The sequence below is a fragment of the Streptopelia decaocto genome (assembly GCF_964273445.1).
Source record: "Streptopelia decaocto genome assembly, chromosome: 4".
NCBI classification, from domain to species: domain Eukaryota; kingdom Metazoa; phylum Chordata; class Aves; order Columbiformes; family Columbidae; genus Streptopelia; species Streptopelia decaocto.
The window spans coordinates 78,204,890-78,225,186 of record NC_138658.1 but is presented as its reverse complement, the minus strand read 5'-3'; the positions used below and the strand labels follow the sequence as shown (position 1 = coordinate 78,225,186).

At 65.7% G+C, this 20,297-nt stretch overlaps 1 protein-coding gene across 7 annotated transcripts in view; it reads left to right on the top strand.

The window, feature by feature from the left end:
* The window catches only part of DCTN1 (dynactin subunit 1), a 68,231-nt gene that overhangs the window by 9,850 nt on the left and 38,084 nt on the right, over positions 1–20,297 (top strand). For all 7 annotated transcript variants that reach the window (XM_082050387.1, XM_082050383.1, XM_082050386.1 and 4 more), the window contains exons 2-4: positions 10,010–10,258; positions 12,801–12,879; positions 13,649–13,680. In XM_082050387.1, the coding sequence (XP_081906513.1) occupies positions 10,031–10,258; positions 12,801–12,879; positions 13,649–13,680 (339 nt within the window). In that variant the 5' untranslated portion in view covers positions 10,010–10,030. The remainder of the gene's footprint in view (positions 1–10,009; positions 10,259–12,800; positions 12,880–13,648; positions 13,681–20,297) is intronic.

The window sequence follows — 20,297 nt, the reverse complement described above, 5'->3', positions numbered from 1 at the left end:
GCTGCCTTGGGGGCGTCCCGGTCGGCTCTGGGCAGGGGGAGGTTGGGGCGTCCCCGCCCAGCACCCGGCTGGACGTGCGGAGGAGCCTTTGTCCCCCCTGGTGCAGGTTGGCAGCAGTGGCCGTGCCATGGCGGTGCTGGTGGCTGTACTGGTGGCCAGGCTGCAGCCGTGCTGTGGCCATGCTGGTGGCCAGGCTGTGGCCAGGCTGTGGCCGTTCCAGTGGCCGTTCCAGTGGCCGTGCCGGTGGCCGTGCTGTGGCTGTGCCGGTGGCCGTGCTGTGGCCAGGCTGTGGCTGTGCCGGTGGCCAGGCTGTGGCCGTGCTGTGGCTGTGCCGGTGGCCAGGCTGTGGCTGTGCTGTGGCTGTGCCGGTGGCCAGGCTGTGGCTGTGCTGTGGCTGTGCCGGTGGCCAGGCTGTGGCCGTGCTGTGGCCGTGCTGTGGCCGTGCCGGTGGCCGTTCTGTGGCTGTGCCGGTGGCCAGGCTGTGGCCGTTCCAGTGGCCGTGCCGGTGGCCGTGCTGTGGCCGTGCCGGTGGCCGTGCCGGTGGCCGTGCTGTGGCTGTGCCGGTGGCCAGGCTGTGGCCGTGCTGGTGGCCGTGCTGGTGGCCGTGCTGTGGCTGTGCCGGTGGCCAGGCTGTGGCTGTGCTGTGGCTGTGCTGTGGCTGTGCTGTGGCTGTGCTGTGGCTGTGCTGTGGCTGTGCCGGTGGCCAGGCTGTGGCCGTGCTGTGGCCGTGCTGTGGCCGTGCTGTGGCTGTGCCGGTGGCTGTGCCGGTGGCTGTGCCGTGGCTGTGCTGTGGCTGTGCCGGTGGCCAGGCTGTGGCTGTGCCGGTGGCCAGGCTGTGGCTGTGCTGTGGCTGTGCTGTGGCTGTGCCGGTGGCCAGGCTGTGGCTGTGCTGTGGCTGTGCTGTGGCTGTGCCGGTGGCCAGGCTGTGGCCGTGCTGTGGCCGTGCTGTGGCTGTGCCGGTGGCCAGGCTGTGGCTGTGCTGTGGCTGTGCTGTGGCTGTGCCGGTGGCCAGGCTGTGGCTGTGCTGTGGCTGTGCTGTGGCTGTGCCGGTGGCCAGGCCGCGGCGGCAGCTCCTGCGGCAGGAGCGGCAGCATTAGGACCCAGCGCTGGCAGCGGTGACAAGTCTGGAGCGGCACTAGCGCAGAGTCGGCTCCATCAGCTGGGCTGGATTTCCTGCCGCCCTGTAGGAGCGAATCCGCTGCCAGAAAAGGGCCTTTCCCGCTGCGTGTGGCCGGCGGAGCCGCGCGGGGACTCGGGGATGGGGTCGTCGGCTGAGAGCTGAGGAAGCCGCGCCGAGTCCTGCTGCCGGGACCGAGCGCTCTGCACCGCTGGGCTCTGCAGGCGGCGGCACCATGGCCCAGGGCAAGAGGCACCCGGCCGGCCGGGTGAGTCGGGGAGGGAACTGGCGCGAACTCCGCCGTGCGGGTGGGTGACATTGTTGTGCGGCTCGTGCTGCTGTCACAATGAAGAAAACAGCGATTTTTAGGCTGAAATCTGGCTCGTGTTCCCTGCGCTTCCGTGTGTCTGGAATTTGATATCTTCATCACTATCAATATCTGTCGGGATGTACGGTGGGTGGATAAATAGTCTGAATTATATTAGCAGCCGTGTCCTTTTGATGTAAGTTAGTCTGCTTTTGCTGTTAATTATCGCTGATAACGCAGCAAGGCGTCAGCTGAGCCTCCGGTGATGGCAGAATCTTCCCAGGGCTTTTCAACACAAAGATTCAGGGTTGTTTTCTTCTCTGCATCGTGGTTTTTCCGTGCTCTGTGCTTATTTTCCAGGTAGCACGGTGCGATTCTGAGCTTCCGAGGGCCTGGCGATCGCTTCCAGGTTTTACCGTATTGCAGTTAACCCCGGCGGCGCGGCGGCAGCGCACCGGCCCAGCCGGCCTCGCCTCGCGCCGCCTTTGTCGTTTTGTTCGGCCCCGCCGGCGCGGTGACATTGTGTCCCAGGCACCCGCCGGCGCGGGGACCAGCCAGCGCGTTTTTGGCATCTCCGTCACCCGTGTTTGCCAACTTGGCGGAGCGCTTCGGAACTCTGGGGGAGCACAGACCCCTTCCCTCCGCCCCCTCGTGCCGGGGCTGCCCCGAACCCCGTGGGGAAGGGGACCTGTGGCTGCTCCCCCTGCCCTGAACCCCCGTGGGGAAGGGGATCTGTGGCCACTCCCCCCGCCCCGACCCCCCGTGGGGAAGGGGACCTGCGGCCACTCCCCCCGCCCCGAACCCCGTGGGGAAGGGGATCTGTGGCCACTCCCCCCGCCCTGAACCCCCGTGGGGAAGGGGATCTGTGGCCGCTCCCCCTGCCCTGAACCCCCGTGGGGAAGGGGATCTGTGGCCGCTCCCCCTGCCCTGAACCCCCGTGGGGAAGGGGATCTGTGGCCACTCCCCCCGCCCTGAACCCCGTGGGGAAGGGGATCTGTGGCCGCTCCCCCCGCCCCGATCCCCCGTGGGGAAGGGGACCTGTGGCCACTCCCCCCGCCCCGAACCCCCGTGGGGAAGGGGACCTGTGGCCGCTCCCCCTGCCCTGAACCCCGTGGGGAAGGGGATCTGTGGCCACTTCCCCCACCCTGAACCCCCGTGGGCAGCGGGACCTGCGGCTGCCCCAGCCCAGGTGGGTGCCCGTGGTGGTGGGCGTGCGGGTGACGGGGTCTGTGGCCGAAGCGATTTGCAGTGCAGTCGCCGGAGCCGCTGCTGCTCAGCCCACGGCTCGGGGCGGCTGAAGTGGCTTTTCCCACCAGTGCGGTCGCAGCGTGTGGCGTGTCCGTGCGGGGCGCAGCGTGTGGCGTGTCCGTGCGGGTCGCAGCGTGTGGCGTGTCCGTGCGGGTCGCAGCGTGTGGCGTGTCCGTGTGGGTCGCAGCGTGTGGCGTGTCCGTGCGGGGCGCAGCGTGTGGCGTGTCCGTGCGGGGCGCAGCGTGTGGCGTGTCCGTGCGGGTCGCAGCGTGTCTCGTGTCCGTGCGGGTCGCAGCGTGTCTCGTGTCCGTGCGGGTCGCAGCGTGTCGCGTGTCCGTGCGGGGCGCAGCGTGTGGCGTGTCCGTGCGGGTCGCAGCGTGTGGCGTGTCCGTGCGGGTCGCAGCGTGTGGCGTGTCCGTGCGGGGTGCAGCGTGTGGCGTGTCCGTGCGGGGCGCAGCGTGTGGCGTGTCCGTGCGGGGCGCAGCGTGTGGCGTGTCCGTGCGGGGCGCAGCGTGTCGCGTGTCCGTGCGGGGCGCAGCGTGTCGCGTGTCCGTGCGGGGTGCGGCTGCGGGGGCTCCCAGGGCTGGGACGCGGGGTCTGTGGGTGTGCGATGGCCCCCCCCCGGCTGGGGGTTCGCTAGAGGCTGATGTGTCCAGTGGGGGGGTGGTGCAGGTGAAATTTCAGCCTGAGTAGTGGCGGTTCTGTCCCGATACCCGTGTTGAGTTCTGGCCGGGCAGGCGGCGGCCGCGGCTCCTGGACGAGCGGGCTGGGCTGTGCTCCCATGGCATGGCGGGGTCGGTGCGGCGGCACCGCGGCTGCGGCAGCCGGCGGGGCCGGCAGCGTCCAGAGCAGGCTCTGGGGACGTGCGCTCGTACGCTGGCGCGGTGGCCGGTGTCATCACGCTCAGGAGCACCCCAGCCATCCGCCTTCGCCTCCTTGCTCCCCAGCCTTGGCCAGCATGTGTCCAGCACCAGGCTGGGTGGCGGCTTCACCCCGGCTTGGCCGCGCGTCCGACCGCAGCAGATCTGAGCGGGGAGGGACGACACCCCCCCCGTGCCACCCCCTGTACCCCCCCGCCATGCCACCACCTGTACCCCTCCCCATGCCACCACCTGTACCCCCCCCCATGCCACCACCTGTACCCCTCCCCATGCCACCACCTGTACCCCTCCCCATGCCACCACCTGTACCCCCCCATGCCACCACCTGTACCCCCCCATGCCACCACCTGTACCCCCCCATGCCACTCCCTGTACCACCCCCCGTACCCCCCCCGTACCCCAGCCCCGTGCTGCCCCTGCCGGCCCGCTGGGCACCCCGGCCCATGCCCGTCCCAGCAGGGCGGTTGGGCAGCACCCCACGCTGTCCGGTGACAACTGGACTTCACAGAAACTAGAATTATTTCGGACTTATTTCAGGTGTGTTGGGTCACGTTCAGTTGGAGGCTCAGGGCGTTTTGCCCTGTGGTTGTGAATCCCAGGGAGCTCTTCAGAGGTGGCTGCTGCCTTCAGGGTTCGCCTGAGACTTTTGATCTGCACTTTGAGTGGCAGTTTGAGGTTCCGTTAGTCACATCTGCACCGGGGAGGGGGCCCGAGCGCACCGCAGTGATGTGAGCGGCTTCTGGAAGGAGCACAGGAAATACTCCTTGGGTTATCGGCTGCGATGGAGCGAACCCTGAAACCATCGTGCTCAGGTGGGACACGGAGTGACCCAAATCAAGCCCAGGTCACAAGAGCTTCAGTTGCACCATTTTCCATCGGTGCTGCCGGTACCCGTGCTGTGGGTTTGAGAGAGGGGGCAGGAGCGCTGCCCCGCGCCCACGGGACACCGGTTCCTCCTTTAGCGTCACTTGGCAGCTCACCCACCCCGGAGCCGTCGCGGCGGGAGCGAGGACGAGCAGCTGCGGAACTGCCGTGTGCTGAGCTCAGCTGAGCCCCCAGGGCGCTCCGGGTGCCGTCACCAGCTGCTGTGTTGGGCTCAGGCGTCCCCAGGTTGGCTGTGTGTCCCACCCGCACCTCCTTCCTCCGCGGCTGGGAAGGGACAGTGACCGCAGGTGGCACTGGCACCCTGTGCCACCACGGACCTGGCTCTGCCTGGTCGCCTCTTCTGGGGACGCCCAGCTGCTCCCAGCACGTGCTCATCCCCTGGGGCGGTAAATGCAAATGCAGCATTTCCAGCTTGGACAGTTTCTCTCCTTTTAAAATCCAGAATTGTGGTAATGGTGTTGTTTTGGGCTGTGACGGGAATGCCAGTCTGGGGTTTAGCCGGGCCGGTTAGACCTGGGCTCGCGCGGCAGCTCTGCAGAGCCGGGCAGGGTTGCTGCAGAAGGGCCCTTGGTGTGACCACGAGCGACTGGCAGATGTTTCCTTGCCGCACCAACCTGGGCGCGGGAGGACACGTGGGCGCGGGAGGACACGTGGGCGCGGGAGGACACGTGGGCGCGGGAGGGCACATGGGCGCGGGAGGGCACATGGGCGCGGGAGGGCACATGGGCGCGGGAGGACACATGGGCGCGGGAGGACACATGGGCGCGGGAGGGCACGTGGGCGCGGGAGGGCACGTGGGCGCGGGAGGACACATGGGCACAGGAGGACACATGGGTGCGGGAGGACACGTGGGCGCGGGAGGACACATGGGCGCAGGAGGACACGTGGGCGCGGGAGGGCACATGGGCGCAGGAGGACACATGGGCGCGGGACAACAGCCGCATGGGCGCAGGAGGGCAGCCGCGTGGGGCGTCTGGGTGAGTGCCGGGTCGCGTGCCGGTGTGGGAGCCCCGGCCGTGTTGGTGCCGGGCAGCCGGGGGGCACAGGGCGCTGCTCAGGGCGCTCGGGCCCGGCCTGGGAGCAAAGTGCGCCTGGGAAATGTTCTTCCAGCGCCCTTTGCTGGCGTGACGAGGCCTGGAGGGCAGGGCGCTCAGCACGAGGGTGCTGTGCAGGCAGCAAACTTCCTGTCTGCTTTATGAAATGAAACCCTATTTGATAGATTTACAAAATTATAGTGATTTTATATTTGAGACTGAAAACTCTACCTCATTTTGCCAGATTTAGTGGCATTAACTTTCGTCATTCGGCGCTAGTGAGATTGTAGACGTGTGAGAAGGTCGTTACTGGCTTGTTTCATTACTTTCTTGTGGTTGTGCATACCCGTGTGTTATTAATTGGCTGCTGTGTTAATTATAACATCCAACAAGCAGACCCTGAGGCCGACCCGTGTTCAGCAGGCTGAGGGCAGTCACCAGGAGGACGAGGCCGCAGCTTTGTGCTGCGGCGGCCGTCGGTGCGTTGCGGCAGCCGTCGGTGCGTTGCTGCGGCCGTCGGTGCGTTGCGGCGGCCGTCGGTGCGTTGCGGCGGCCGTCGGTGCGGTGTGGTGGCCGTTGGTGCGGTGCGGCGGCGGTTGGTGCAGTGCGGTGGCAGTTGGTGCGGTGCTGTGGCTGTCGGCGCGGCAGCGGTCGGTGCAGCGCGGCGGCGGTCGGTGCGGCGTGGTGGCAGTTGGTGCGGCGGCGGTTGGTGCGGTGCGGCGGCGGTTGGTGCGGTGCGGCGGCGGTCGGTGCGGTGCGGCGGCGGTCGGTGCGGTGCGGCGGCGGTCGGTGCGGGGCGGCGGTCGGTGCGGGGCGGCGGTCGGTGCGGTGCGGCGGCGGTCGGTGCGGCGCGGCGGCGGTCGGTGCGGCGCGGCGGCGGTCGGTGCGGCGCGGCGGCAGTCGGTGCAGCGCGGCGGCGGTCGGTGCGGCGCAGCGGCTGTTGGTGACGTTGCTCAGCTCCGTTACGTGGGCCGGGAGCGGGGAGCGCTGCGGTCACAGAACCACGGGATCGGTTTGGGTGGAGAAGACTTTAAATATCATGGAGTCCAATATTCCCCCACCCTGTCCCTGCCCCATGTCCTGAGAACCTCCTGTCCGTCTGTCCAGCCCTCCAGGGATGGTGACTCCAGCACTGCCCTGGGCAGCCTGTTCAATGCCCCACAGCCCTTTGGGGAAGAAATTGTTCCCACATCCACCCTGGTGCTGGTTTGACTGTTGGTTGGGTGCTGGGACAGGGCACTGGGACAAGGTCTCTGTGCCGGGTGTTCGGTGTTTAGGGTCAGTACCTGGGTAATTTCAAGCCGTCTGCCGTTCCTGGCGGGGCGGCTGTGCTGGCGCCGGTGCTGCGTCGGGGATGTCCTGTCCTGCCAGCACCGACCGAAAGCCGTTTGGTTACCGCTCACGTCTCTGCTGCAGAGCTGATCCGTGCGCACCGGGATGCGGCACCATCACCCCAGCACGAGCCCGGGGTGGATGGACAGACGGACACCCAAAAACAGGACAGGGCAGATCCGCAGCCCTTCTCCGGGCTGGCTGCGGGTGCATTGGGGAGGAAACGGGGGGTTGTGGCTCCCAGGGGATTTTCAGGTGTTTTACCATGTAAAAGTAACCTTGAAATGCTTTGCCCGTGCGCCTGGGTGTGCAGAGAAGCCATACAGAACCCCGTCTTGTTTGCCCCTGGAAGCGCGGCCACTCGTTCAGCGCGGCTCTGTGGGAGGGAGCGCACCCGAGCTGGCAGTTTACTCAGCCTGCTCAACAGTTGTATGCGATGTGCACAGTGCTGTGATTTGCTGCGGTGCTGTGGATTATGTTGGTCCACCCCTCCGTACACTGGGGAGGAATCCGGCTGTTGTCTGTTCCTGGCCGGGCGAGCGGCCCGTCCCGCGGCTGGGACCGCGCGTGGGCTTTGCGGTGCTGGGCGCAGCCGGTGCTGGTGCTGGGCGCAGCCTGTGCTGGTGCTGGGTGCAGCCGGTGCTGGGCGCAGCCGGTGCTGGTGCGGGGCGCAGCCGGTGCTGGTGCGGGGCGCAGCCGGTGCTGGTGCTGGACGCAGCCGGTGCTGGTGCTGGACGCAGCCGGTGCTGGTGCGGGGCGCAGCCGGTGCTGGTGCGGGGCGCAGCCGGTGCTGGTGCTGGACGCAGCCTGTGCTGGTGCGGGGCGCAGCCGGTGCTGGTGCGGGGCGCAGCCGGTGCTGGTGCGGGACGCAGCCGGTGCTGGTGCGGGGCGCAGCCGGTGCTGGTGCTGGAGGCCTCGCCAGCCGCTCGCGCGGGATCCCTCGCTCTGCGCTCAGTTCTGTTCTGCTGCTCTGGCTGGGTAACCCGCTGTGATCTCAGGCGCTTTAACGCTGGGAAAAGCTCTTTTCTTCCACTCAAGCTCTGCTCGCCGCTCTGGGGCACGGGAGGAGCCGCGGCGCAGGAGCCGCAGTGCAGGAACCACGGCGCAGGAGCCGCCGCTGGAACGTCCCCAGGTCGTGCACGGGTGGACTCTGCAGCTCGGGGGTCTCTGGAGAGGCCTTTGTGAGGAGCAGCGGTGAGCCATGTCCCGCTCCCCACGGCGGCTCCGGCTCCCCGCGGCTCACTCCGCTGTTAACTGGGGCCGTCCCGCGCTCCGGCGTCCCCGGGGCCATCCCGCGCTCTGGTGTTCCCGGTGTTCCTGGCCCTGCAGCTGCCGCAGCCCCAGGGCCGTGAACTGGCAAACACCAACCAGAGCAAACACCAACCAGAACGGGTGGAAAGGGACGCGACTGTTTTTAAAATCCCCGAGCAGGAACCTTTCTGTTCAACTGGTGAATCTGGCTTTTCCTGGAGGCCTCTCGCTGTCTCAGAGCTCCGCTCTCGTTCCTTACAGACGCGGGACGCGCTGATTTCTCAGCTGCAGGTGTTTTGCAGACTATCAGCGCCATTCCTCCCGCCGGCTGAAGTGATCCAGTGTTCAGCCCACATCTATTGGAGCGCGTAGCATAAGTTTTAGATGGAAGGTTTGTTTTTGTTTGTTTGTTAGGAAATGGTGATTTTATTTTCCCTTAGAAGATCTAGTGCTCCTGAGTCGTGCCAGCGGTGCTTGGACGAGCAGCGTTCGGTTCGGCGTGGAGAACCAGCGTGTTCCCGAGCGGGGTCTGCGCCGCACCCGGAGCCGCGGGCGCGGGGGGATCCGGGTTCTGCAGCGGCTTGCGGAGCATCCTCGACCAGCGTGCTCCCGAGCGGGGTCTGCGCCGCACCCGGAGCCGCGGGCGCGAGGGGATCCGGGTTCTGCAGCGGCTTGCAGAGCATCCTCGACCAGCGTGCTCCCGAGCGGGGTCTGCGCCGCACCCGGAGCCGCAGGCGCGGGGGGATCCGGGTTCTGCAGCGGCTTGCAGAGCATCCTCGACCAGCGTGCTCCCGAGCGGGCTCCGTGCTGCACCCAGGGGTGCGAGGGCCATCCGGTTCCGCAGCAGCTTGCAGGGTGTCCTCGTTTCGTTGCCTGGGTTTCCTGGGGCTGTCGAAGCCCCCGGCCCCACTCGGCCTCCGGCCGCGGCCACGACTCGGTGTCCCCTCCCTTGGGCCCCGTCCCGGCGCTGACAGCAGCCTGTGCTCCATACAGAGCACATTCTGCCCTCCGAGCCCAGCGCTCAGCAAAGCAGAATGTTTTATGCACAATGAGCAGAACTGGTGGCCAGCGGGATGATGTAAATGCCAGACGTGCTCCGTGGCGCCGGCGTGGGCACGGGGGCGGGGGTCGCTCTGCCGCACAGCCGTGGCAGAGGGGCCGTCACCGCAGCGCTGCTCAGGGCAGTTACAACGTACCGGTAATGTAGGTCCACGGCTGTGTGGGGTGAACCTCAGCTGTTCCACTGGGGCGTGTTTCGGAGCAGGTGCTGGGCGGGGGACATCCCAACAAACTTCACTCCGGTTCAGGCAGCGCTGGGGCTCTTCATTGAGTTCCTCCCAGCCCTGCCCCCCCGCTCTGAAATACCCATCAACGGGAAACCGCACCCAGACGCGGGTTCTCGCGGGGCCGCCGGCCTGTGGGCCGGTGATGCACTGAAATCGGGACCGATGTTCACAGTGGTCATGCTGCAACAGCCCCAGGAGTTGAGCGTCGGTGTTTCCTGCCCCAGCGCCGCCGGGACTCGGGGGCCGGGTCCCCGGCTCCGATGAACCGCGGCTGTGGGCAGGAGGGAGGTGAGGGGGTCGGGGGCGCCGTGCTGTGCCGGGGGCGTGTGCCGGGGCTGGGGAGCTGCCGGCGGGTCCCGCTGCGGTGGAGAAGGGATGGAGCGAGTACAGGTTGGGTAAACGAGGCTGTGCTGGCACCTGCCCCTTCACACTTGTGGGTTGTTATTTTTCCCTGAGCTTATAAAAAACTGATAAATAGGCTTTGTGAGCCCACTGTGTCTGTTAGCACTGAAGAGCTGTGCTTAACGCGGGTTTTCCTTGGTTCGCCATCCCGGTGCGGCAGCTGTGATGGGCAGGCTTCCCTTTGCCGACCCCTGGGAGGAGCAGCTCTGTCTGTGTGTCCGTCTGGCCGCGTGTGACCCGTGTGTTCCGTGTCCCTGTGTCCGCAGGTGCCCAGCAGCGGCCCCAGGATGAGCGCGGAGGGCGGCAGCAAGCCCCTCAAGGTGGGCTCCAGGGTGGAGGTCATCGGCAAGGGCCACCGCGGCACCGTGGCCTACGTGGGGGCCACCCTGTTCGCCACGGGCAAGTGGGTCGGCGTCATCCTGGATGAAGCCAAGGGCAAGAACGACGGGACCGTGCAGGGCAGGAAGTACTTCACCTGCGAGGAGAACCACGGCATCTTCGTGCGGCAGTCCCAGGTACGCTGCCCGCGCCCGCCGGGCCGCGGCACGCGGGAACGGCCCTTTGCACCGGGGGGACAGGTAAAATACACCTCCCGCGCTCCCGGGGACAGCGACGTGTCCGGGACTGTCCACTTCCGACCTGCGACCGAGCACAACAGCCAAAATGCGGACAGACGGAATCCCGGACAGCAGACAGACAGATCCTCTAGTGGGGAGTGGGGGGGTCTCTGGTTCCGTGGTGGTGGCCCCAGGGACACTGATGTGTCCTGGCATGTGGCCGTGTCGCAGTCCTGGCCAGAGGACGGTGGCAGCAGGAGCTGGGGCCATCTCGCTGTGCTGTGCCAAGGGGGGTGACACAGGGGCTGCTGTTCCCACATCTGCTGTCCCCATATCCCCTGTCCCCCTGTCTGCTGTCCCCTCATCTGCTGTCCCCATATCCCCTGTCCCCCTGTCCGCTGTCCCCCCGTCTGCTGTCCCCATATCCCCTGTCCGCTGTCCCCTCATCTGCTGTCCCCATATCCCCCGTCTGCTGTCCCCATATCCCCCGTCTGCTGTCCCCATATCCCCTGTCCGCTGTCCCCATATCCCCTGTCCCCGCCATCCGCCGTCCCCCTGTCTGCCTGTCCCCCCCCGTCCCCAGCTGCCGGGGCTGGGTCTCTGCTTCCCACGCTGTGGCCGCGCGGACGGCTGTTCCACTGAGCATCGGCCCGTTATCTTTTGGCACAATCGGTGTTTTGCCTGCCTGGGATGTGTATTTGGGCTGGTGAATTGGAACATGAGGATTCTTTCGTGGTGCGTGGCAACGCCGCCGTTGATTTTGCCATCACGTGGAGCTGCTGTTGTGCTCCTGCTGGGCAGAGGAGCTCCGGGGCTCAAACTGCTGCCGCGGCGCATCTCGGTGATTGTGGCGCTTCTCCGGCCCGGCCCGCAGCCCGGCCTGGTCCTGCCGCCACGTCCCAGCGGGCCCGGTGCTGCCACCGGAACGGGTTCCGCGTCCCGGAGCCAGAGGCGGCTCCGACGCGGGTGAGACGCCCCTTGTACCGGAGTCCCGTGGAGGAGCCGAGGGGCCGTGGGTTCCGGTGCCTCCTGGGAGATTCGATGGGAGACCAGGGGGAAATTGTTCCCGGTGAGAACAGCCGGTCGCTGGAACCTCCCCCGGGCAGGGCTGGTTCCCCGGCACTGGGCACTCTTAGGATCCAGCTGGGCTGGGCTGGGCCGGCTTGTCTAGACCGGGCTTGTGCCATGAGAGGTTGGAGCAGGCGATCCCTGCGGTCCCTGAGCCCGGGATGTGGTGATTCTGTGGTGCCCTGGGTCCCGTCCCCATCCCAGGACCCTCCTGTCCCGCTGCCCAGCGGGTTTGGGTGTTCGCAGCGCTGGGGGCGGCTGTCGGGGTTTCTGGGGCACGGTTGTGCTCAGTCTCCTTGCTTCTCTTAAATGAACAATACACTCCTGGAATCTGGGCATCTTCCCAAAACAGAGACTGTGCCTGGCAGGTTGGGGCTGGTTTTTGACCGTGACGGAGCTCTCAGGCTGCAGGGACAGGACCCGTCAGCAGCGCTCACGTAGTGCTGATCTTCAGTTCTGGAGGGACCTTATCCTTTCTAGACTTTTCTGTGTTTATCAAGCAAAAATGCACAAAAGGAAAGTTACCAAAGAGAAAACCCTAAACCTTCAACCCGTAGGTGTGTTAGCAGGGCTCAGAGCTGTGGGGCTGTGCCTGGGGTCCCCGGAGCCCAGCAGCTCTGGGGCTCAGCCCCACAGCTGTGGCCGCGTCAGCTCTGGGGTCGCTGTGCTGTGGGAGCAGCAGCTTCCTTAGGAACAGAACGGGGTTTAAATGGTTCTTGCTCTGGGGTCGCTGTGCTGTGGGAGCAGCAGCTTCCTTAGGAACAGAACGGGGTTTAAATGGTTCTTGCTCTGGGGTCGCTGTGCTGTGGGAGCAGCAGCTTCCTTAGGAACAGAACGGGGTTTAAATGGTTCTTGCTCTGGGGTCGCTGTGCTGCAGGAGCAGCAGCTTCCTTAGGAACAGAACGGGGTTTAAATAATTCTAGCTAAGGCAACACACACAAAATAAAAACTGAGCCTTCTGTCAAGTGTCAGGAACCCCAGCTGGGTCAGAGCGAGGTTCTCGACCCGCTGTGAGCGGAGCTGGTGGAGGAGCTCTGGCTGCCACATCCGGGTTCGACTTGCTTTGTTCTTTATGCAAATATGATTTATTCTCTCTGTGAATGCTCATTATTCGTCATGTGAACATTCTTTATTCCCTGTGTGACTATTCTCTGTTCCTTGTGTGAATCGAGAACACTTGGCTGTTTGCAGGAGGGCGCTCGGGGCGCTGACCCGAACCCCTGTGTTCAGTGTCTGTGCCCAGGAACGCGGGCTGCGCTGGTTAAACGTGCTGCGGAAATGGAGCCGCGTTCCCAGCGCGCCCCGGCCGTGTGCCTGCTCTGGGCGTCTCTTCCTGGGGGGTTTCGTTTGGTTTTTTGGTGTTGGAGGTTTTTTTGCTTGTGTGTGTGGTTTGTGTTTTATTTTTGTAATAATAGTTGTTATACTTTTCCAGATCCAAGTCTTTGAAGATGGCGCTGACACAACGTCCCCAGAAACCCCGGAGTCGGCCGCCCTGAAGGTCCCCAAGCGAGGTACGGGCGGTCGCTGCCGCAGCGCCCCGTGTGCCCGGAGCCGCGCTGCAGCGCCCCGTGTGCCCGGAGCCGCGCAGTCCTGCTGAGCTCCCTGGCTGTTCCCCGACATCACTGTCTCGCAGCACTAACTCAGTACTTGTTGCTGAGCTCTTAATTGTGTTTGCCTGAGGAGACTGAATTTTGAAAGAGCGTCATGATGGCCCAGTATCCATTTCACAGTTTAGCTCTTGGCTTCTGTAGGGGAGGATGGAGCCAGGGGGGTCGGGCTCTGCTCCCAGGAACAGGCGCCAGGAGCAGAGGAAACGGCCTCGGGTTGCGCCAGGGGAGGTTGAGCTTGGACCTGGGAACAATTTCGTCTTTCTCTTGTGCCTCTGCCTCGCGCGGGTTCAGGTTCCCGACCGCGCCTGGGCCGGGATGGGAACCCCTTGTTTTGCTGTGTGCGGCCGGACACACCCCTGGCCGGACACACGTCTGTCGGTGCGCCCCCCCGGCTGCCGGGTCCCGTGGGCAGCGCTGGAGGGGGCTCGGGGGCTCTGAACTGCGGGGTTCAACCCCAGCACAGCAGCGCAGCCCGAGCTGGTGCTGAGCATGTCTGTGCCGGTTCTCCCAGATCGTGCCAGCAGGTCCCCCGGTGCAGGCCCTGCCCCCTGCGCCACCCGTGCCTGGTTGATCCTGCTCGGTGTTCACCCCGTCCCTAAGAACACGTGTCAGTGGTTGCACCGGGGCCTCCTTCGGCCAAACTCACGTCGTGTTTCTGTTCTCTTTGCAGATGCCGTGGATGCCGCCAAAGCCAGCAAGCTGGTGAGTGCCGAGCGCGGGCTGTGCCGCTGGGACACGTTCCCCGTGCGTGTCAGTAACCCCTGTCACCTCTCTGAAAGCTCTGTTTGCCATCCCCACACGAGGTGACACACTCGCTAAACACACAGTCAGAGTTTTGGCAGCCTGTCTCTCAGTTCTCCCTTTTCAGCTCAGTGCTCTGTCATAAAAATACCCGTGGTAAAGCGCATTTCTTCCGAGAGCCACGGGAAACGAGGCCATTAAAAAGCAATTTCCAGCTAATGACCAGAAATCAGTAAGTTACTGAGGAATTAAACCCAGCCCGGTTTCCTGTGTTGCAGCTGTTATCTCAGCTCAATGAGCATTGCAGGCCCACGTCCCGCAGGCTCCGTGGCCCCATGTCCAGCCGGCTCCATGGCCCCACGTCCCGCGGGCTCCGCGGCCCCACGTCCTGCAGCGCAGCGTGTTCTGGGGACACTGACCGAGCCGCGTGTTGCTCACGGCACCGTGTGCTCCCGAGGGCCGGGCCCGGGACCCCGCGCCGCTCGGGGCACAGACGGGTCCTGTTGTACCAGCCGTGGGGTGTTCCCTGCGGAACGCAAACCCGCAGCAGGCGCCTGTCTGCAGGTGTCCTGACCCCAGGCAGGCGCCGCCCGGGGGTACCGGGGTTAGCGCGCACGGCTGGATGTGCACGTGTGCGGGTCGCGAGGGGTCGGTGGTGGCGCCGGGTCTGCTCTGGGTGCTTTGGCGTGGGCCCATCGGTGTATGGGCAGCGGGGAAAAGCAGCTCGTGTGGGGATGGGGAATGTGTGGGTCCTGCCGGAGGGACCCGCAGGTTGTGCCATGTCCCGCTGACACCAGAGCGGGGACAGAAACCCCAACAAAGGCATCTGGGGGATTTTTAGGGCAGTTACCTGTTTGTGTGCGTGGGACGTGACTTCCCCACCAGCGTCTCGTCCTTCTCCGTCGCGGGACCTCTGGCACTGGCGGCATCTTTTCTGTCCCCTGCTGTCTGCCAGTGGTACAAACATCTTGCCTCCTGCTTTAATGATACGCTGGAATTAATGTGCGGTGGAGCCGAGCGGTGACCCCGTGAGGGAGCGAGAGCAGGTAGCACGGTGTCCCCCCCAGTACAGGCTGCAGCGCGCGGTCGCGGGGCCTGGGAAGGGAGATTTTAGAGTTGCTGTAGGACATTGGTACTAAAAGACAAATATAATAATTACGAAGTGGAAAAAATCTTAGCGTTCACTAAATCAGGATGCTAAGATAGGAATGGTTCCTTAAATTCTTTATGCTGCTCACGTTTTGAGAAGGTCGCAGCGAGGAGATGAACCAGCAGGTTTGCGCTCGGAAGGTTGGAGAAAGCCCAGATTAACTGGCTGATGGTACCTGCTGTCTGCGTAAGGGGTGAGGATTTGGTGCTGGCAGCAAAGCGTTCGGCAGAGGGAGCCCCGTGCCGCCCGGCGGGCGCGGGACGTGCCCTGCGTGGCGCTTGGGTTTGTCGGCACGGGAGGCGCCCCCGCCCACAGTCGCCGTCCTGCCCGGAGGCTGGAGCGGGGCACACGCGCTTTGCTGCCCGCCCGCGTTAGCGACGGGAGAGCGGCTCTGCCCCAGGGGCTGGGTCACGCGGCTCCGGGAGCCCCGCGCGGGAACACAGGAATCCGGTGCCGCGGGGGTGTCTGAGCCGCTCGCCGGGGCTGCAGCCCAAGCCGGGCTGTGTGGGCTGCGCCGCTGGCGGGGCCGTGGGACGCGGGGGGTCGGGGCAGCGCTGACACCCCGAAGGGTCCCACTGTCCCTGGGGACATCCCATTGGCCACCGCGGGGCACGGCTGCCAGCCGGCGTCACGGCCCTCGCTGCCGGGGGGACAGAGGCCACTGCTGCCCGCGGGGCTGTGGATGGCAGTGAGCAGTGCGGCGATGGCCGTGAGCAGTGCCGCGGTGTGACAGCCCCCGGCGCCGCCGCCCCTCCGGGCCTCCGAGCGCCGAGGTTTTCTGCTGAAGGTGCTGCAATAAACGGTTTGTGGTCCCAGCAGTGCGAGCCTGGGGAGCGCGGGGTGAGCTGCTCTGGGCAGTCCCGGCTCGGGGGGAACCCCTGTGTGCAGCCTGGGCTGAGCAGAGCGCGCCCCGGCACTGGGACAGCACCTGCCCCGACACGGTGCGTCCTGTCCTGCCCCCGACACGGTGTGTCCTGTCCTGCCCCCGACACGGTGTGTCCTGTCCTGCCCCCGACACGGTGTGTCCTGTCCTGCCCCCGACACGGTGTGTCCTGTCCTGCCCCCGACACGGTGTGTCCTGTCCTGCCCCCGACACGGTGTGTCCTGTCCTGCCCCCGACACGGTGTGTCCTGCCCTGCCCCCGACACGGTGTGTCCTGTCCTGCCCCCGACACGGTGTGTCCTGTCCCCAGGCACAGTGTGTCCTGTCCTGGCCCCCGACGCGGGGTCTCCTGTCCCCAGACTCGGTGTCTCCTGTCCCCCAGCTGGTTATGGGCCTCTCGATTCTTTTTTGCCAGATCCACGTGTCGGCTTCACTACCTTGTGACTGTTGTCACAGTTTTCCTAATGAAGAGCTGCTATTTCCCTGGGGCAGAACCTCTGCCGGGCACTGTTGTGGGTGTTTTCTGTCCTGAGTGGGGACGTAACGCTGCTGCCGAAGGTGAAACTGGAGAATCACCCCAGAGCTCGTGATCGGAGCACAAGTGTGATGGAGCGGCTGAGGGACCTGGGGGTTCAGCTGGAGAACAGGAGCTGAGGGGAGACCTTCTGAGCTCTGAACTGCCTGAAAGGAGCTTGGAGCCAGGGGGGGTCAGGCTCTGCTCCCCAGGAACAAGCGCCAGGAGCAGAGGAAACGGCCTCAAGTTGCGCCAGGGGAGGTTGAGGTTGGATGTGGGAACAATGTCTTCCCCAAAGGGCTGTGGGGCATTGAACAGGCTGCCCAGGGCAGTGCTGGAGTCACCATCCCTGGAGGGCTGGACAGACGGACAGGAGGTTCTCAGGAGATGGGGCAGGGACAGGCTGGGGTATGGTTGGACTCCATGATCTTGAGGGGCTTTTCCAACCAGCACGGTTCTCTGATCTCCGTATCGGCTGTGCACCCTGAGCTCTGTGGCCGGAGCCGCCGAGCCGCGGGCGCTGCGGTGTCCCAGAGCCGGCGCGTTCGGGTGCAGATCCCGCAGGAACGGGAGCTCCTCTCTGCTGCCGTGTCGCTCACTCCGTGTCCCCGTCCCAGCACCGGGTTGGTGACGGGACCGGTCGCTCTGTGTCTGTGTCCCCGAGGTGTCCAAGCAGCTGAGGGTGGCCCGTGCGTCGGGCAGTCCCACGGGTGCAAAATGGTACCTGGAACAGGCCCTGTCCTCTGCTTTCCTCTGTAAGCCTTTAACATTGGTTTAAACTCACCTGAATGTGCTTTCCTTTCTGCTAACATACAGTTTTGCAGCCCAGTGACTTGTTAGAATGTTCCGTGCCAGGCACAGCCGTACACTTGTGCTGTCTGAGCGGGAGGCGGATCGCTGCTCGTCAGCGCGGTCGCTGCGATGTGAGCTCTAACCTTGTTCCCTTTTATTCCCTCCTCATGCAGCGTGGAGTGAAACCTAAAAAGGTGCTGCTTTTCTGTCACTTGCTCTGTGTGTTGGCGTCTCTGGCCGCATGCCAGGCCCGGTGCATCCCAGTCCATCGTCCCCGTGGCTGCTGTGCCCCATCGCACCGTTGCATGCTGCCCATTGCATGTGCCCGCGCCTGCCGGGGCCGGGGGTGGAGGGGGGGTGCAGCAGAGTGGGAGCGGGAGGGGGTTTGTGTGCGGGGAGGCTCTGAGCGCAGCTCCGTTAACCCGCTCGCGGTTCCCGTGGCCGCGGTGCCCGCGGGCTGTGCCCAGCGTCGCTCCATCATCGCCCGCGCGCCCGGGCCCGGCGGCAGCACCGCCGCAGCTCGGCCTTCTCTCCCTTCTAATGACCGATTAACGAGCGTGTTCCCGGCTGGGGCGCCGCGGGGCCGGCTCCTCACCCGGTGCGTGCCGGGCCGTGGGCAGCTCAGCCGCGCTGCCCCATGTCCGACCGGGAAGCGTTTAGAACTGCCCGTTTGTCTCGGTAACCGGGGGCGTTGTGATCCCAGCGCCACGCCGTGGCCCGTTACTGCCCAATACAGAGCGGTTTTCTGACCAGCACCAGCTAATGCTGCGCCATGAGTTTTCTCCCAAGCGGTTTTGGCCTGTGGCTGCGCGGCGGTAAAACAGGAGCTGCTGCGGTGACAGAATGAGCCCCGGAGCTGGGAACTGGGCACCGGTGCTGAGGAGTGCACTGCGGTGACAGAATGAGCCCCGGAGCTGGGAACTGGGCACCGGTGCTGAGGAGTGCACTGCGGTGACAGAATGAGCCCCGGAGCTGGGAACTGGGCACCGGTGCTGAGGAGTGCACTGCGGTGACAGAATGAGCCCCGGAGCTGGGAACTGGGCACCGGTGCTGAGGAGTGCACTGCGGTGACAGAATGAGCCCCGGAGCTGGGAACAGGGCACCGGTGCTGAGGAACACACTGCAGTGACCCGGGACAGGTCACGGTGTGTTTGTCTGGGGTTCTTGTCCCCTGGGGCTCCCGGTGCGGCTCCCGGTGCGGCTCCCGGTGCGGCTCCCGGTGCGGCTCCCAGTGCGGCTCCCGGTGCGGCTCCCGAGGTGAGAGCTCCCCCAGGCAGCCGGTGTGTGGCACGGCAGCCAGACCCCTTTTGTGTTGCTCATGGCCAGAACAGCTGCTCTTGGCAAGGAATTGCCGTTTCCCATTGGCTGTTTGGGGAATACTTCTCTGCCATGGGAGTCTTGCCAGGAGAAAAGCCGCTCTGGTGCCGGGCGCGGTGCGAGCGCTGGGGGCGCGGTGCGGTACGGTACCTGCTGCGGCGGCTCTGCCGCACCTCTTGTTTTCCCAGCCGCCTTCATTTTGGTTTTTGGGTGGAGAGACGATCCGAACAGCCGCGATTGTCCCCAGGGAGCCCGCGGGCCAGGGGCAGCGGCTGCTGAGGCGCTGCGGGGGTGGCGGCTGTCCCTGGCTGTCCCTGGCTGTCCCCGCTGTCCCCGGCCATCACCGGCTGTCCCTGGCCGTCCCCAGCACCCCACTGCTCCGAGGGAGCTGCAGGGACACGTGTCGCTCCGGGCTTGCACCGCGGCTGCTTCAGCCCCGGCTGCCGTCCCGGCTGCCTGTCCCGGTCACGCTGTCGGGAACGGCTCCTGGTGGGAACGTGCGCTCGTTCCTGTCGCGCTGCTGGCTCCGGGCAGCCCGGTGCTCGCAGGCTGCCACGCACGCTGCCGCCGCGCAGGGCTTTGCTGTTGGGCCGTGCGGTGCCAGCTGTGCGGTGCCAGCTGTGCGGTGCCAGCTGTGCGGTGACGGCCGTCCGGAGAGGCGGCATGGCTGTTCTCCAGGGACAGGCCGGTGCCGCCGTTTTGCTGAGGCCGCCTCAGAGTTGAGGTTCCTCAGCGCCGATGCCCTGGCCGGCTCTCCAGCCCCGGCTCTCCAGCCCCGGCTCTGCCGCCGGGGACAGCGCGCGAGCTGCGAGAACGGCAGTCGGGGGTGCGATCGCATCATAACTAACGTGATTAACAGATAAGTCCCTATTCCTGAGATTAACGGGGCTCTTTGCATGTTAAATATAGACATTAATCGCCCTGAAAGCTGCTGCTGCTCTGTGCCAGATGGCCCTTGTCCTCCCAGCTGCTGCCCCCGCCGGCCTCGCTTTGCTCCGGCTCTGGGCTCCTGGGGGATGCTGGGCCGGGGTCTCACCACGGCAGTGGTGGCTGCTCGGAACTTCACTGTGGGTGGCACGGGCAGTGCTGTGGGTGGCACGGGCGGTGCTGTGGGTGGCACGGGCAGTGCTGTGGGTGGCACGGGCGGTGCTGTGGGTGGCACAGGCGGTGCTGTCGGTGGCACGGGCAGTGCTGTCGGTGGCACGGGCGGCGCTGTGGGTGGCACGGGCGGTGCTGTGGGTGGCACAGGCGGTGCTGTCGGTGGCACGGGCAGTGCTGTCGGTGGCACGGGCGGCGCTGTGGGTGGCACGGGCGGTGCTGTGGGTGGCACAGGCAGTGCTGTTGGTGGCACGGGCAGTGCTGTGGGTGGCACGGGCGGTGCTGTCGGTGGCACGGGCAGTGCTGTGGGTGGCACGGGCGGTGCTGTCGGCGGCACAGGCGGTGCTGTCAGTGGCACGGGCAGTGCCATGGCCGGGCTGGCAGCCCTGGCTGGAGGGACCCCGGCTGTGCCACCACCGGGGCTGCACAGGGTGGGGGGTCTCTCCTGCTGGGTGCAGGGTGTCAGGGCCCCCATCCCTCACATGAACGCCTGCCCTGTGGACCCTGCCCCCGCTGTCCCCACACACAGAGCTGGTGGCCCACGTTGTCACCACTGAGCTGTGTGACCATCCGTGTCTTGTCCAAGGCGCTGGCTGTCCCCGCAGGTCACTCAGCTGTGACAGCACAGAACCCAGTGTGGTGCCCGTTCCTTTTCTGTCCCCTGGGGTGCGTTGGCTTTGTCCCAGCTCCAGTGCCATCCCTGCTCTGTCATGGCCTGGCTGGCGCTCCGTGTGCTGGGGCTGCAGCTCGAGTGTTTGCTCGGAGCTCTGTAACACGCACAGCCCCGTCTCCCTGTCGGGCACTCGGTCCCGTCTGACTGTGTCC